Below are 18,214 nucleotides of genomic sequence, written 5' to 3'. Positions count from 1 at the left end.
AAAAAAAAAAAAAAAAAAAAAGAAAAGAAAGAAAGAAAAAAGAAAATATAAACATAATGACTGAAATAACTTTTCTTAACCTTTTAGAGCTTGCTAATGTTATTTCTCTCTAGTGGCATGATTTCCTACTATGCTTTTTTTGGGGGGGGTGACAGTTGGTGCGGATCTCAGTTAGAAACAGGACTTTCTGTGTGTCCTTGGTAAAAGCTTTTCCTTACCTATTTATAAATCTAGAAAATGTTTAAGTTAAACAAGTTCTCTCTCCAACCTTCATTGATTTCACATTTCATCAATATATAATCAAAGGAACCACACGTCCTCTTCCTCAGGCTGAAGACTTAACCAGAACCCAGAACACCATTCTAAGTTGTCTCCCAGATCTACAGTTCACTCGGTACTGTAATACAATGAGCTAGAACACCTCACCCTTACACGTCCATGCTGTTACAAGGCTGCCACCCTTTATCTAAATCCGCACAGGAATTATTCTGTACGTGTGTTGTGCTGGACCACTGTGCGTGCATATTTTTGGTCTTATTACATGTGTTTCACATGTGATTTCCTTAATGAAAAGTAAATGACCAGTCACCTTTATCGTAGTACCTGTCATAGCACTGCATCAAAGCGCCAACAAATATTTATGAATGACCACAGAGCCTAGATTAATGGAGAAAAGAAATCTAGCTTTCCTATTAACACACCAATAATGCAGCATTATATTCAGGGAGACATTTTTTTCCTATCACTAGATAGGAAAAAACTCAAAATCCAACAAGCTACCACTGAGCTCCTTCCCAGTCATGACACTCAAATGTTTAAGACAGGAAGCCTTATCTGTTCTGTTGGTTGAATAGGTTTGAGTCCAATGGACACATGAGCCTACAGACTTGGTCCACTGAAAGAGAGTAGCACTACTGGAGGAAGTGGATCACTGTGGAGGTGGCTTTGGGTGTCCTATCTTAAAGCTAGTCCTAGTGTGGCAGCCTTCTATTGCCTGAGGATAGAGAATCTCTCAGCTCCTCCAGCACTACGTGTGCCCTGCATGCCCCCATGCTTCTCGTCATGACAATAATGGACTTTTAACCTTTGGAAACCAATTAGCTCCAATTAAACGTTTTCCCTATAGGAGTTGTTCAGTCATAGTGTCTCTTCCTAGCAACAGAAACCCTAATATGTCTGCCAAAGATAAACTAGGCTCAACATTCAGAGGGGAAAACTTTCATAAAGACAGGTTTTAAATGGAACATCTACTTGCACAGCGCAGATGAAATTCTGACAAGATAGATGGCTTATTTCCTGAGTTGAATACAATTTTGATGTTTCTAATCAAGCTTTTCCATTTTGACCTTACACAGTAATGTCAAACAAACAGGGGCTAGAGAGCAGTTAATAGCTCTGGCTGCTATTCTAGAGGACCTGGGATGAATTCACACAGTACCCACATGGCAACTCACACTTGCCTATAAATACTTTACCAGGGTATATGATACCCTAACATAAATATACATGCAAGGAAAACATCAATAAATATTAAAACAACAAAAGTAAATACATTACCTTGTATTTCTAAAATATTTATTGCAAACTATATTCTTTTTTCTGCTATATAAGACATTCTACCTTTGGTTATTTTAAATCTTGATATTATAATTCTAATATTTCTTTTTTCTTTTTTTTCTTTTTCGAGACATGGTTTCGCTGTGTAGTGCTGGCTGTCCTGGAACTCACTCTGTAGACCAGGCTGGGCCTGGCTGTCCTGAAGCTTACTCTGTAGACCAGGCTGGCCTTAAACGCAGAAATCCACCTGCCTCTGCTTCCCAAGTGCTGGGATTAAAGGCATGCGCCACTACTGCCTGGCCTAATATTTCTTATAATAAAGATAAATATAAACAAAGGCATTAATCATCCATATTTTTACCAAGGAATTATACTTTAATAAAGGAACTTAAGTTAACTTAAAAATAAAAGTGAGGCTGAATATGGTGGAACATGGCTTTACTCCTAGGATCCAGGAAGCAGAGACAGGCAGATATCTGACTTTGAGAGGAAAATGGTGTATATAGCAGTTTTCAGGATAGCCAGGGCTATGAAAAGAGACAGGGTCTCAAAACAAATAAACAATGGCAGTCCCCAAAATAGCTAGAAATATTTTTAGAAATAAGTCCCAAGAAAACAAGTATACATTAGGGATACATCTAAACTTTGTTTAGTTATGATTCAATTCCTAACTTTTGTTGGTTTACTGTTCTGAAGCTTATCTGGGGGCGAGTGAATAGGAATGCCTGAGCATGGAGAAAGACATCACAGTCAGGTTATATACTCCAGTACTGGTCCCCACCTGATTTAGACATAGGGAATTTTTTTAAGCTGGAACTCACTGACTAGCTAGAATGTGTGGACATCGCACTGCATGAAAAGCCAGCTATTTGGCTCCGATGGTTAAAGAACTTGAGTTCTACCCTTGGAGCTCCTAAGGGAAGAACTGCCTCCTGACATCTTTATGGCCCCCACATGTGAAACACACTAACAAAAATCAAAAGCCCCTGGTACCTCATTTCTTTCTTCTACTGTTGGGATTACTGAAGAGTGCTGCCGTCAGCCCTTCTATCCAAAATTGTGTCACCCGATGGCTTATATAACAGAAGTGAATTTCCTAACAGTTCTGAAGGCTGGAAGAACAAGATTCTCACTGTGTACACCAAAGGCCAAGGTGCTAATATGAAATGACAGACAGAAACTTGTACTGGGTTCTGAGACAAAGCATCCTATATAGTCTAAGTGGTCCAGTCTCTTGAATGCTGGGACTACAGGTGTGCAACACCAAGTGTGAGTGTGTGTGTGTGTGTGTGTGTGTGTGTGTACATGCACGCAAGATGCTTTTGTCATTGAAGGTTTTTAAACTGTCCTATCTAATCATAGAAGGCATAGGACTTGCAATCTTCAAATGCTAGGATTAGAGGGTGTACAGCTGGAAACCTGCCTTCTAAGCTAGTGTTTGCTCTACATAAACTGCTTCTGTGGCTGGTGTTAACAGTAAACAATGCTGCTTAGGTAAGGAAATCAACACAAACATGTTGATAATCCCTGCCTCCTGCCTAAAAGAAAGGGTAGCCCCAGCACAGGATCCACCTGAGCAAAGAAAAGGTACTACTGTTGCACACAGAGCAGCTCTCCTCAGCATGCTCAGGAGCTCTTATTTCACTCTATATTTACTATCCACTCTACTTATATTTCTGATTGTGGGCCTGTCCTTTAATGTGTGAGCCATCTCGCTAGCCCATGAACTAATCTTAAAGGTAGATATGCAGGTAATTTACATCATCAGTATGCATACGGAGCTGTTGCATTTTCACCTATAGCCCAATAATTTCTCCTCATGGCACAAAAACTCAAAATAACACAACATACCAAGCTATGTTTACTTGTGAGATGGAGCACACACTCTTGTTCAATTACCATCCATGATAGATACGGCGAATCAAGAGTTCTGATTATGAGGTGGGACTGAACAAAGAGCCACCAGCTTAACACCAATACAAAAAGTCTAGACTAGAAAAACTTCATAGTAACAAAACTCCCCCCAAAAGTATCTTTTTGAATTTTTAATTGAGCAGGAACAAAAAAATAAAGCAAGAAGGAATTTCCATTCATCAGCTGGGAGGAAGGGCACCAGGACCAGTCAGCTTACCTCTAGGAGGAGAAGGGTCTCTTGCTCCGTCCACTCTCTTCCGGCACTAGCACCTTTACTCTAAAGAGACAAAGTCAAAAATGATTTAGTCACAAATGTATGCAAATGAGGCTCAGGCAGGATTTCTTTAAGCTCACAGAACTGTTTTATCCAGACCACCAAGGGGAGTTCCCCAATAACTAAACAATCAAAACTTCAGCTTCAACAGAAAGTCTGGCATGCTTCAACATCTTGTTTTCATTAGTCACAGGAACTATTTACACCTTATTTCAACTTTGTAAGTTAGTTATTCAATCATAAAATGCATTAATAAGATAAATCATTTAAAATTATACAAAAACAACCTATGAAGCAGCCAGACAGTTGAGAGGGTAAAGGCTCTCCCTTCCAGGGCTGACAGCCTGAGTTTGATTCTCCAAAGCTACACAGTGAAAACAGCTACACCTCTGACCTATAATTTTTCCTGTGTGAAAGAATTACAGGGATAGAAATGGAAAGGAGCCTGAGGAAAAGAAGGTCAAGCGACAGGCCCAAAGTGGGATCCAGCTTAAGGGGAGGTCCCAAGGCCTGACATTATTACTGAGGCCATGGAGTGCTCACAAAAAGGGACCTATCATGACTGCCCTCCAAAAGACCTAACAAGCAGCTGAAAGAGTCAGATGCAGGGGGCTAGTGAGATGGCTCAGCGGGAAAGAGCACCGACTGCTCTTCAGAAGGTCATGAGTTCAAATCCCAGGAATCACATGGTGGCTCACAACCACCCATAATGAGATCTGATGCCCTCTTCTGGTGCGTCTGAAGACAGCTACAGTGTACTTACATACAATAAATAAATAAATCTTTTGAAAAAAAAAAAAAGTAAGATGCAGATATTTGCACCCAACCAATGGACAGAAAAGCAGCTGACCCCTGTTGTTGAATTAGGGAAGGCTGAAAGAAGCTGAGAAGGGCGATCCTGTAGGAAGACCAGCAGTCTCAATTAATCTGTACCCCCGAGATCTCTCAAACACTGGAGCACCACCAGACAGCACAAACCAGCTGATATGAGGTTCCCAACACACATACAGTACAGGACTTCTGGGTCTGTGTTCATTCAGAGATGATGCACCTAACCCTCAAGAGACTGGAGGCCAGGTGGGGTAGGGGGTGGGGAGGTGGTATGGGATGTGGAACAGTCGAAGGGTGGATGGGGGGGGGAGAGGGAAAATAAAACATGGAGTGTAAAAAATAAATTAATTAAAAAAACATTTAAAATGTAAATAAAGTATCCAAAAAGGAAAAAAAAAGAATAAGGAAGACCAGATGAAGGCAGTAGTCAAACTGTTTGGGAAACATGTTGAGAAGAAGGATCTAAAGAAGGAGATGGCTTACACGTTCCAGGTAGTTCAGAAAGGCAAGCACATTTGGGATGCTGTCCTGCTGTGAGCCATTGCTGACCCATGGTGAATCTATCTGAGCTCATTTCTTTTCATCCCGAGGAACTTTGTATGGTGTTTGGCACTTAGTAGTGAAAATTTACACACTTTTTAACATCTAAAAACATCTTATTGTTAAATCCATGGATTATCTTAGTACAGAGTTCCAACTGGACTTTTATTATTTTACAATATAATAGTATTTGTCCTTTGACTTCTAACCCTGATGTAACATCAAACATGTTTTATGCCTTTAACTTCAATTACTTTTATTTTCTTTTAAAGATTAATTTACTTACGAGTACTCTGTAGCTGTCTTCAGACACACCAAAAGAGGGCATCAGATCCCATAATAGATGGTTGTGAGCCACCATGTAGTTGCTGGGAATTGAACTCAGAACTTCTACAAGAGTGGTCAGTGCCCTTAACTGCTGAACCATTTCTCCAGCCCTCTTTCCTTAGTTGTATCTTTAGCCTCCTTGTTTTGCTTTTACCATAGCAACACGATGTTTTTCTAAAACGATGTTTATCCATTTTTGAATGAGGAGCATTCTTTTTTTTTTTAGTTTTGGTTTTTTGAGATAGGGTTTCTCTGTATAGCTCTGGCTGTCCTGGAACTCACTCTGTACACCAGACTCAGAGATCTTCCTGCCTCTGCCTCCCAAGTGCTGGGATTAAAGGCGTGCACCACTACCGCCCAGCGAATGAGGAGCATTATGAGTATGTTCATTTGTAAGGTAAGAGGACAACCTTGGGTGAGGGCGTCAGTAACTACCATGGTTTTGACAACATCCCTTTTACTGTGTGCCTCTGTGTAGACTATTCCAGGCTAATGGAGCTGCCACCTTCCGTCTTGTTGCAAGAAGGTGCTATCACATCACTTCTTTTGTGTTTGCTGGGGATCTGAATTCGGGCTGTCAGGCTTAGTTGCAACTACTGTGAAATGCTAAGCCACCTTGCCACAATGTGAATGTAGTCATTATATCGCCAACTTATGAACCCTATTCTGTACTTTCTCTTCTGACTGTTGTCAGGTCTCCAGCCCTTTGCTCTTGCCCTGCTTTGTAACCTGACTAGTTTGTTGAATCGTCAGAGATGGTCGCAGGGTTATTACATGATTCTTACTATATACTTTAACTTACTTTTCAAATTGGACTACCCTCATAAAAGCCTACTTGCTTTCTCCTATCAGACACTGGATTTGCCATAAGAGAAAAAAAGACATGCAAGCAGGTGGCCGACATGGGTTTATGAAAGTCTTTACCTTTGCCAGTGTTTTCTTGGAGTAAATGTCAGTTCGAAGACCAAAGTTCTGTAAATCAATTGGTTTTTCCTTGTTCTTCTCAGGAAAATTTAACATCTGTTGAGCAGCAGGGACCTGTGAGGCAGATGACAAAATGACTGTATTTACAGTTTAAATGCAAAGGTGTACATTACAAGCTTTTAAAAATTACTTAAGATTGGCTGATTCTCTTAATCAGCTGGGCACAGTGACACACTCCTTTGATTCAGAGTTAGGTGGATCTTAATGAATTTGAGATCAGTGTAGTGTATAGAGTGAGTTCCAGGAGAGTGTGAATTACATAGTTATGTCTCAAAAATGAAAATTTAACAAAATAACCACTTTTGGCAAGTTTCCACAGAAAGAACAAAAAAATCTGTAAGTATACTTCTATGGTAAGCTGTCAATAAATTAAGCATGAAAAAAACAAGCATTTCAAGTCAGAGAAGATAGGCTATTTTTCTCTGCTAAGGATATATTCTCTTTGTCAATGAAGAGGAAATACAGTATGAATGTCCTATTAGTAATTTTTTTTGCTCCAGCAATCTTCTTGGAGCAATGCATGCCGACTTTTGAAATCCTGAGTAAAGTTATTACTAAGGTCTGAAAATTCACACTTCCCAGACAGAGACTTAACAAGTTTCTGTACTGTCTGCTTACTTCCTAGTGACACTGAAGGCAAAGGGTTAAAGAGTAACAATAAATATGCTCATTTCCTAGGAGAAGGTCTCACAATTGGTGGCACAAGATTATCTTAAACATTAGGAAAAATGAAAACAACAAGGCAAGCAATTTGAAACCAATCAGTAGGGAGCAGCACTAGGCCAGGAGGTACCAGGTGGCCCCCAGAGCTGTCACCACTAACTTACCTGAGGTGATCGAAGATGCAGGGGCACAAGCCCAGAGGGTGTGTCAGCTAACACGTTGAAATGAGGAGTAGGAGGAGGTCCCATTGCCATGGGTCGACTTTCTGGATCGACTTGGTAGTTAACAAGACCCCACTGCTCTAAAAAGGCATGAACCCTGAAAGATGAAAGCTTTTAAAATTACAACCCAGCACCTCAGTTTCATTAGTGAACCCACAATCGTGCACCTTAGAAACAAAATGGAAGGAAGAAAAGATTTTCTCTGTAGGCTGTAAAAGGCCAAGTATGTTAGCACTGTGTTAGGAAGAATACACAACCTGAAAACAATGTCCAATAATGAATATGGGTGTTTGTTTCTATGTTTGAGGTAGTACTACCGTGTAGCTCTGGCACCTCACTGTAAGGATCAGGCTGTCCAAGAAAGCACAAAACCCTGCTTGCCAGTCACCTGAGGGCTGGGGTTAAAGGGCACCAAATAATACATTAAGTTCTCTTAATACAGACAATATAGAACAAATCCTCTCTGGTCCATAATGAAAGAATTGTTTCTCTGACCCAAAACAGAGAAGAAAACCCAAATTTAAATTTTGCTCTGGGGATGGTATATATACTTCCACCCAAATCCCTTGTTATTTTATAATCAGACCATAAAATAAAAGATATAACCTATGAAACACAGATTACGAAAAAATAGAGAATCCCTGTCAGCATGATGAAGAGCACCTAGTTCAACTGGTCATAAAGAAAGGTAAGCTCTTTCAGAAAATGCAATTCTGACCCCAGTAGTCACATCAGGCTGTCCTAACTGCCTCTGATGCACTCCTCCAGACTGCAAGCTTACCCTTGCTTGGCACACATGATGCAGGTAAATAAATATAATAAGAACCTTAAATACAAAACTGAATAGATATAAAGCAGCAGTGCATCTCTAAGCACCTACACTACAGGATAATAGTCAAACATTTTACCTCATCACAGCACACACATCTCCAGTCAGGTTTCGCCGACAAGCAGTGCTGGTTAAATATTCTTGAGGGTTTAGACGGTATGTGTCGATCATAAAATTTCGATATGCCAAGTATCTAAAATACAAAGGCAAAATTTATATAATGTAGATATACATCTTTGGATAAAATATTACCAAAGTTCAAACTAAAAATGCTTGGCAACCATAGCAACCACTCAAAAGATAGTAGTACCCAACAGCATTGACAATGTATCAACTCTCAAGAATTGAAACAAATTCAGAATGAGTAAGATGCAAAACAAGTATGCAGCACATTGAAACAATTGTAACTTGAACATCTAGTCTCCATTGCTAAAGTGTTCTCCTTACTGTGTTTAAAGTCGCTTACCTAATACTCCAAATCTTTCTATAAAATAAAATCCACCTGTCCATTTACTCAGGGACACTGACACACAGAGCACTGTAAGAGCTGTCTTGAACTGGGAGATGGACAATGATTTGGCCAAAACTCAACACCTTGGCTTTGAGCTCTCAATCTCTAAATACTCTCACTTCTCACGGAAGAACTTTGCTCTGACACAGCAATGTGCTTTAGTCAGACCACAACCACAGAGATCAATGCAGGCTAAGACAGAAGAATAAAGGAAATTGTGACTCATGTCACAGCAGACTCTACAGAATACTGGAGCACTTCTGCCACAAGCCTGTCTTACAGAGTGTTAAGGATCATGGCATCTATCAACTATTTTTTAGCAAAAAGCAAAAGAAAAGTTTGAAAACAAACAAAGGCAGCTATGTAAGAGCAAAAAGGATACTGAACAAGCATGGACAGACAAAAATGACTCAGTTACAAGATGAAAAAGTCTAAAATAGAAAATTCTAATTTTAAAGAGATGACTCCCCAAATCCTTACATATTTAAAAACATGGAAAAAAAAATCAATCTGGGTTTTGAAATTCCCATCTGGATTTTGGTGACTCCAATACAGCATTATTATTAGGTTAGCAAGTGCTATCTCTGACATCAAGACACAAAATCTCAAATTAGCATGGAAAAATAGAACAAGAATATATTTATTGCTGCCTATGCTGTACTTTACATGGAATACTATTTAAGTCAGTTCTCAGCTAAAACAGGTTAACCACAAAACAATCTTATTATGTCACCACACGCAAGCAACGGAAACAGATGAGTGTTCCATGAAAGAACAGCTGGGAATACTTGCAGAGGTGACAATTTCGAGAAACAGTTTAGGCCTGATGGTATACGCTTTGATCCCAGCACTCAGGAAACAGGAAAGGAGATCACTGTGAGCTAGCCTGATCTACATAGCAAGACCCTAGTTTGCAAAGTAAAAAGGCAAACAAACAAACAAGATTTGCCATAAATACATATAGCAACGGGTCACAAAGAATAGACATAGTTCCTGATGAGCAAACTCCATCCAGTTTATTTCCAAATGCTTTAGAAAATTTAACTCAGTTCAAGTGTAGCTGAATAATCCTATAACAAACTTGTAATTAATAATTTATTGTGAAAATAAAGATTTATTTCCTGCCACATTATTATATGAGAATGTATGCAAATCCTAACACACACAGAAATAATTAAAAGCTATTAATGAGAAACCTCTACTAAACACCATTTATTACATTCAATATTTAAATGCTAGGACTGACATACACATAATCTGAAGTTTAGGAAGAAAAAAAGAACCTAAAAATTACTTTGAAGTTAAGATGGTACAAAAATGAATAATTTTGTAGTGGTACTATTTGTAAATTAGAAGAAATAAAAAGCAATAACAACTACGTGGGAATTGTATTTGAAAAATCAGGAGGGAGAGAAGGCTCAGTGGTTAAAAGGACTTGATGCTGCGGTGGTGGCACACGCCTTTGATCCCAGCAGTTGGGAGGCAGAGGCAGGTGGATTTCTGAGTTTGAGGCCAGCGTGGTCGACTGTGTGAGTTCCAGGACAGCCAGGGCTACACAGAGAAACCCTGTCTCAAAACACCAAAATAAAAAAAAAGTGCTCTCTTCTGGCCTTCACAGGCACTGCACACATGTGGCACACAAGCAGGCAGGCACACAAGAAGGCAAAACACTTATACATCAAACTAACGCAACAAATCTATACTATGAACATAAGAAACACACGAAAAAGCTTATAGAACAGTGGGCTCACATCTCAGGAGTCTTGGACTTGTTTTTTCCATTAAAAAACTCTGGAAGTGCGCGCCGTTCAATCACATGAATACTGGAAGAAAAGAAGAAGCAGATGGTTTTAAAAGAGCATTAAACCCTAAAACTGAGCTATGCATTCCTCACTTTTCAAAGGAAAACTAATAAATTGCATGTTGCTAAAAGATAACTTTCTTTATGAGAGGAAAATAACATAGTTAAAGTTTTATAAGTTCTGAAGTTTTCTATTCTCTTAACCAAGTGAAAAACTTCTGGGAACATTGGTTCAAGTCTGTAATGTCAACAACTGATACAGTCAAGACTGACAGAACCCCGTGTTAGCACGGGGTAAAGCACAGGACCCAGTCTCGAAACAACAAAAACTAATGGGGACAATAAAAATTATAAATGTTAGCACTCATTTTCATAACACTAGGACAATAAAAAGGATTAAAATGAAAAGACTTTTGGAAACTGGATAGCAAAAATTTTGACTAGTGAATTGAGCAACAAGATGAAGTCAGCCAAGAATTAATATTTAAAATGTCTATTAGGCTGTCATCTTGTGGTAATCCACAATCATAACAGTATTTCACTGTTACTCCCTAACTATAATTTCGCTACTATTATCAAACTATAATATAAGTATCTGATATATAACCCACAAAAGGGGTTGTGCGACTCAGAAGTTGAGCACCATTGCATGGTAAAAAGAATAGACACAAAAGACAACAACACAATAAGAACATGTTTAAAAAGCCACCTGTCCATGGTGTTTAGTGGGGACATTGGGAGGAGGGTAAAGAGCACACCTGAAGCCTCGGGGACTCCACCCCTTTAGTACCATGCTTCAGGTGGAAAAAGCCTACTCACCAATTATAATCAAACCAGGACGCATAACTGGGAATGATGATGTGATTGGTCTGTTCTGTGACATTGTCTTCACCTGGGTCAACTGAGCGACTTGGATCACCTTTGCTGGGATCTTCGTCTTCCTATAAAAAATGAAAGTGTTGTTCACAAAGAAAACCAACAAATCACATACACGATATAGGTCAAATAAAAGTGATGCATCCAGTTTGAAGGACTTAGAAAACAATTCTGAAGAATAGACATTTCTTATTTCTAACGATATAAAAGTGAAGAACTGAAAGCAGACTTTATTTTCCCTTATCAAAAAAATAGAATGCTGAAATTAACTAATAACCAATTTTAATTATCAAATAGTAGTAACACTATTTCACTCAATAACTGATACATGTATCAAATCTCTTTTCACAAGAGCTTTTTAATTTTTTAATCATTATTTTAAGTTACTTATGTTTTTTAAGTTTATGCAGTGTCTAGCAGGTGAGAGGAGTGTTGAGTGTTATCCTATGGGTGTTGGGAATCAAACCTGAATCCTGGGGAATGGCAGTCAATGCTCTTAACCCCTGGGGTGACTCTGAAGCCCTTCACAATAGTGATCTTAAATGTGACCATAGAGTTTCATGATCACAAATCTTAACTACCAATTTTCACATCATTTACAAAAAGGGTAAGGATACTATCATAAGATAAAGACTGCTTTTATTCTGAATACTAAACATGAATAGCTACTAATAGCCCTATATACCTTAACTCATTTATTCCTCATAATGATACAAGAGTTAAAATAGCAACTTCTTAATATTTCTGTACAAAAAGAAAAATACACAGAAGCATTACATTATAAACACATCACAAATTCAGGAAGTGCAGCCAAAGGACCTTACACTAGAAGTTACTTAGATATTAAAAATGAATTTTGTGGGCTAACGACATGGGTCAGTGGGTAAAAACACCAACTGCTCTGCCAAAGGTCTGGAGTTCAAATCCCAGCTTGAAATTCACCGTTGTTACACAGAGAAACCCCGGTTCGGAAAACATAAATAAATAAATGAATAAATAAATGAATAAATAAATAGAAGAATGAAATTTGATATAAAAGCAGAAAGCACTAACTAGTATTTGAATGCTGGAGAAATAATTATTCATTAACAAAGTTGATTCCTTAAAATAAGGAAGCTAGCAAGCATATCCTCAGTATTTACATGCTTATATTTAGGTTTGGTTAAACTATGTCTGATAAATCAATTATGACCGAATTTTTTTTCCCTTGGAGCATGAAAAAAATGCCAGCTGCAATCTCTATTACACCCCCACAAACATTAAGGTAAAATGGTCAAGGCTAGGCAGGCTGCAGCCCTAATATTAACTGACAAGAAACCACCACCACCAGTCAACTATGATTGTTACTTTGTAAATAGGGAAGAGTATGCAACTAAAGATTATACCCTATGAGGTGATCTTGGAAAACTCTAAGGTTGTTTTCACTAAGATCTGTGACTAGAAAATACAAGTATTGCCTGGTGGTGGTGCCGCAAGTCACTCCTAGCACTAGGAGGCAGAGGAAGGAGGATCTGGGGTTCAAGGCCAGCCTGGTCTACAAAGCAAGTTCACAAACAGCCAGGGCTACATGACGGACAAGCACTGTCTCAAAACAAAACAAAAATAAAACAACAGCAACAACAAAAAAAGCGTACCAAACCACAACAAAAAGCCACCCAAAAAAAAGACCAAGAACAAAACCCAAATTACCTTCTTTCAATACAATTATTATCAGGGAGTATGAAATTTTTTTGTTTGTTTCTTTTTGAGACAGGGTTTCTCTGTATAGCCCTAGCTGTCCTGGAACTCAGAAATCCTCCTCCCTCTGCCTCCCTAGAGCTGGGATTAAAGATGTGTGTCACCACCGCCCGGCAGGGAGTATGAAATTTAACTGGATGTGTGCAGCTAATGACAGCAACCTTAACATCCTGAAAAGACAGCCATGAGGTTCAAGGCTAAGGTCAATTGGGCAAGAATGAAACACCTGACAAAACAAACCAAGAAACAAACAAACAACTGACAACCAAAACCAACTAGGTACACTAGTGTATGCACAGGTTTAACCTACTCAGAAGATCAGGCCAGCCTGATCAAGAAACTGAAATGTGCCGGGCGGTGGTGGCGCACGCCTCTAATCCCAGCGCTTGGGAGGCAGAGGCAGGCGGATTTCTGAGTTCGAGGCCAGCCTGGTCTACAGAGTGAGTTCCAGGACAGCCAAGGCTACACAGAGAAACCCTGTCTCAAAAATACCAAAAAAAAAAAAAAAAAAGAAACTGAAATGCTACCGATGAGGATTGGAATGGGGACCAGGTAATAGGTGCTTGCCTAGTACATACAGAAGCCCCCCAGATACAGTGAACAGCAGTCAGGTGATGACAGCAGTTAGACGGGACAGACTGGTTGATCAAGGAAGGACATTCTGGACGCAGGTCACTTTGAGGCCAATCTGAACATATACAATTCTGCTTCTGCTCAATGCACATCTCATCCTCTTATCTCAGGCCTAAATAAACTTTTACCTTTCCTCCTGTCGTAACTGCTTCTTCATCCTGCTCATCTGCAAAGTTAAAACAAGTTGTTTTAATGATTACTCACTGCTATTTGAGTTAAGCAGAATCTTTACACTTTACAAAATTGGTACTAGACAGAGAAAATAAGTAATAGGTCATTACTAACATTCACAATGAAGAAATGGTCATTTTATATGAATGCATGAATACAGAAGGTCATACCAACTTTTAAATAAATGGTAAATTCATAATTTCTACAGTTATAATAATAATGTCACAATAGGAATCTTATTGATAACAAGATCTTGAAAGAGGTTTGAGTAAATCGGTCTCCTGAGGACGGGTAAAGCAGGGTAAAAGAATTAGTGACTAAATGAGTCATGGTGGCCCAGGACTCTAAGCCCAGCATTACAAAGAGTTGGGAAGATTCCAAATTTGAGTAAGCCAATGTGGGCTACTCAGCAACAAAAAGCACATGCCTACTGACAACAGCAGCTCTATGGCCTAAGTGTCAATTATAGAAGAATAAGAAAGACCTACAGAAAATGCAATTAGGGTCTGCAGTACAGAACTTTGCTGAGGGCCTAGGTTCACTTCCCAGGACCCAGATGGTAGATCACAACTATCCATTAATCCTTTTCTAACCTTCAAGGGCACTGGACACACATGGTTTATATCAATACAGGTAGTCAAATATTTATCAACAATAAAAAAATTTCTTTAAATTTTTCTCTGTACAGCCCTGGCTGTCCTGGAACTTAGAAATCCACCTGCCTCTCCCTCCCAAATGCTGGGATTAAAGACATGTGCCATCACTACCTGGCTCTTTTTTAAATTTTAAGCAAGGCCAGAAGGTAGTGGCGCACATCTTTAATCCCAGCACTTGGGAGAAAGAGGGAGGAAAAATCCCTGAGTCCCAGGCCAGCCTGGTCTACAGAGCGATGAACAGAAATGAAATGATATACAAAATCCCTTAAATAAAAACGACAATAAAATGGATAAAGAAATGTACAAAAGTATCTGATGTAGCCAGGCATAGGAGCTCATGCCTTTAACCACAACAAAAGGGAAACAGAACTTTGCAATCTCTTCTGAGTTCAAAGCCAGTCAACAAAGTGAAATCCAGATGTCTCAGGAATAAGTGTCTCAAAAAAAGAAAAACAAAACAAAACAAAAACCCACCACCACCACCAATAACAAAATGAAACAAATAAAAGCAAAGTGATGCTGGGCGGTGGTGGCGCACGCCTTTAATCCCAACACTCGGGAGGCAGAGGCAGGTGGATTTCTGAGTTCGAGGCCAGCCTGGTCTAGAGAGTGAGTTCCAGAACAGCCAAGGCTACACAGAGAAACCCTGCCTCAAAAACACCAAAAAAGAAAAAAAAAGAAAAAGAAACAGAAAAAAAAAGGCAGAGTGATGGCAGCACACACCCTTATTTCCCGCACTGGGGAGACAGAAGACAAATCTCTGGGTTGTCTACAAGAGATACTTCGACATGGCAAGGGCAAAAAGGAAAAACCCTGTCTCAAGGAGGAAAAACAAACAAACCAAAACCCAAAAAAAAAAAACCCATGAAAATAAATTACAAGTTACCATCAATGTTTAGCAGAATTTCACAGTGAAGAACATCAAGTTTTATAACCTTCCATATTGTCCAAGAAATAAGAGAGAAATAAAAGTCTACTTATAATTAGGTTTTCTTTTTTTGGCCTTTAAAATAGTAAATTATCAATTGTGAAAGAGAAAAATTAATATGGAAGGCAAAACAACAATTAAGATCTGATAATAACATCAAAATAAAGTAGAAACCTTGTCAAACTATGTCTGTTTATCTTCTTTGCTATGCTGTCATTAGAAATGCTCTGTTTAAACTTTAGACACTAAGAACCATGCACTACTGTGGAGCAAGTCAAGAAATATAGCATGAAAAGATGAATGAAAAGGGCTAGGGAGAAGGCTGTCCAATCAGAGCACTGCCACACTCAGGGTCAATCCAAGTTCCACTGTGAAAGGATAGGGGAATTGCAAGGACTGTCTTCTGCCTCAAAACCTGCACTGCCACATCGATGCCTGCAAGTACATCATATACACAAGAATAAATAAGAGCTTTAAATTTTGTTCAAAGAGGAATGTTTGGGGGGAACATAAAGGTCTTCAACCCAGACTAGCCTGGAACTCAATATATAGTTCAAGGCTAGCCTCAAATTTATAATGAACAAGAATTATGAATACTCTTGAACCTCTAATAATCAAACATCTGCACAAACACTACAAGATATTAGAGGGACATTGAAAGCTATATTAATTAGAATTATTTCTCTAAAACTCAGCTGATAACCATTTTCAAGTCAAAGAACAGTATTGGCAAGTTAATACTCCTTTGTGAGAAAACACCATGGAGTGTGAGGTTCAAGTCACTGGGAGGACTGCAAGCAATGGATCAAGAGAGGACACGAAGGCATCAAAGTACAGAAGGCAGTTGGTTAAACTTGAAGAGCAGTAAACAAAGCAAATGAAAGTAACAGTGTTAAGTACTGAGAATAACAGTCTTTCAGGAGAGAGAGCATTGGTATCTGGTCTTTACCTAGGTCTGCCACCGTGCCTCCTTTAACCGGTGTGTTTTCACTGTCCTTCTTTGGGTTTACTAGAAGGAGAAAAAAAAACAAGCAAACAAACAGCAGAATCATGTGATAGAAGAAACAATGATTTTAAGACTATAGGGTGAGGAGCTCAAGAGATGGCTACTCAGTTAAGGGCAAAGTGGTTTAGAATAACTCCAATCCCAAGGAAAATAACACCCTCTTCTGGCTTCACAAGGCAGGTACAGCATACATACATGTAGACGTAAACTAAACAAAATTAAAGATGACAACAGGATAGAACATGAAAAAACACGGATGCATATCGCAAGCCAGTGTAGCTCAAATCTCACCTTTATTTAAAACCTCAGGGCACTACACCACCTGCCCAATCTACAATCAATCTATTAGCAATGTCATTCTATTCCACAAGCGCAGAAAAGTTAACTGGTCATCAAAGGGCGTGAGGGGGCAAATTTGACGCTGTCTATTCTCCCAAATTTTTGTGTAATAAACATTAGGTCTATCAGGTTTTTATGTTGTTATTTTCTCCTTTAACAAAAATGGGGAGGGGGAGGCAGGCGGGAATAGACTAAAAGTGTCACATGGAGTAGGAAGCGCTCTCCCATAAAACTCATTCCCAGCTCTTATTTTATTTTTAGTTTTCAAAACAAGCATGAAGATCAGGCTTCCTCAAATATAGGATATTGCACCTAAGACTCCTGAGGACTTAGATTACAGATTGACACCACTATAAAAAGATCAATTTAAAATGTATGTACCTGTTTCATCGTGTGTCTTCTCAATAAAAAAAATCACACACACACACAAACCATAACATGGCCCATAAGTAAACTGAGAAAGTAAGAATTTTTATAAACCAATAAAGGGAAAACCTATTTATATTGGAAAGTTAAGAACTATGTATTACGGGTGTTGTGGTAGAAGCCTTTAATCCCAACACTCAGGAAATAAGAGACGGACACAGCCAGATATCTATGATTTCCAGGACAGCAAAAGCTACATGGGGATATGCTATTTCAAAAAACTAAAAGAAAAAAACTATATATTCAGAACATGACATTTTTATGGTGAAATGATAGGGAAAACCAGGTATGCTACAAAAGAATACCAACCATTTTTAGGGAGAACCACTTCCTCTATATTAGGTACAGGTGTTGGGTCTTCCATATCCTTGGTAAGATCTTCTTGCTCATCTTCTTCCTTTTGACTTCTACGTTTCCCATAAAGGCTAGCCTGTCTAATATGAGACAAAAAAAAGGCCAATTATACATATTTCTAGCAAAGTGTCTTAAGTTCTATCTAAACTATTATTTAGACTCAGAAACAATTTTTTTGTTGTTGTTTTTTTGAAACAGGATTTCTCTGTGTAGCCTTGGCTGTCCTGGAACTCACTCTGTAGACCAGGCTGGCCTCAAACTCAGAAATCCAACTGCCTCTGCCTCTCAAGTGCTGGGATTAAAGACATGTGACTGCCCGGCCCAAAAACACTTTTAAAAACAAGGAATAATCCAGCAAATTAGACATCTGACTCAAGTAACATCCTATGAGCCTCAAACTCTAAGTTATTAGTACACAAAATAGGATAGTAATCCTACTATGAATATGAGGAGTCTGAATTAGTGTAGTAAAAGAACTCCTGGGGCTGGCGAGATGGCTTAGCGGGTAGGAGCACTGACTGCTCTTATGAAGCAGGTGGTGGCTCACAACCACCTGTAATGAGATCTGACGTCCTCTAACGGTGCGTCTGAAGACAGCTACAGAGAATTACGAAGGAGAAAGCCGGGCTGGAGTGA

The 18,214-nt window shown here is 39.0% G+C and overlaps 1 protein-coding gene across 1 annotated transcript in view; it reads right to left on the bottom strand.

The window, feature by feature from the left end:
• The window catches only part of Smarcc1 (SWI/SNF related, matrix associated, actin dependent regulator of chromatin subfamily c member 1), a 100,341-nt gene that overhangs the window by 46,844 nt on the left and 35,283 nt on the right, over window positions 1-18,214 (bottom strand). Inside the window, exons 11-19 of the mRNA XM_031345624.1 lie at window positions 17,534-17,658; window positions 16,403-16,462; window positions 13,827-13,864; window positions 11,272-11,393; window positions 10,403-10,474; window positions 8,220-8,333; window positions 7,255-7,408; window positions 6,368-6,481; window positions 3,689-3,748 (exon numbers count right to left, since the gene is read on the bottom strand). Coding sequence (XP_031201484.1) covers window positions 3,689-3,748; window positions 6,368-6,481; window positions 7,255-7,408; window positions 8,220-8,333; window positions 10,403-10,474; window positions 11,272-11,393; window positions 13,827-13,864; window positions 16,403-16,462; window positions 17,534-17,658 — 859 coding nt within the window. The remainder of the gene's footprint in view (window positions 1-3,688; window positions 3,749-6,367; window positions 6,482-7,254; window positions 7,409-8,219; window positions 8,334-10,402; window positions 10,475-11,271; window positions 11,394-13,826; window positions 13,865-16,402; window positions 16,463-17,533; window positions 17,659-18,214) is intronic.

Source organism: Mastomys coucha, unplaced genomic scaffold (genome assembly GCF_008632895.1).
Source record: "Mastomys coucha isolate ucsf_1 unplaced genomic scaffold, UCSF_Mcou_1 pScaffold23, whole genome shotgun sequence".
NCBI lineage: Eukaryota > Metazoa > Chordata > Mammalia > Rodentia > Muridae > Mastomys > Mastomys coucha.
This window is presented reverse-complemented; position numbering and strand designations above follow the sequence as displayed.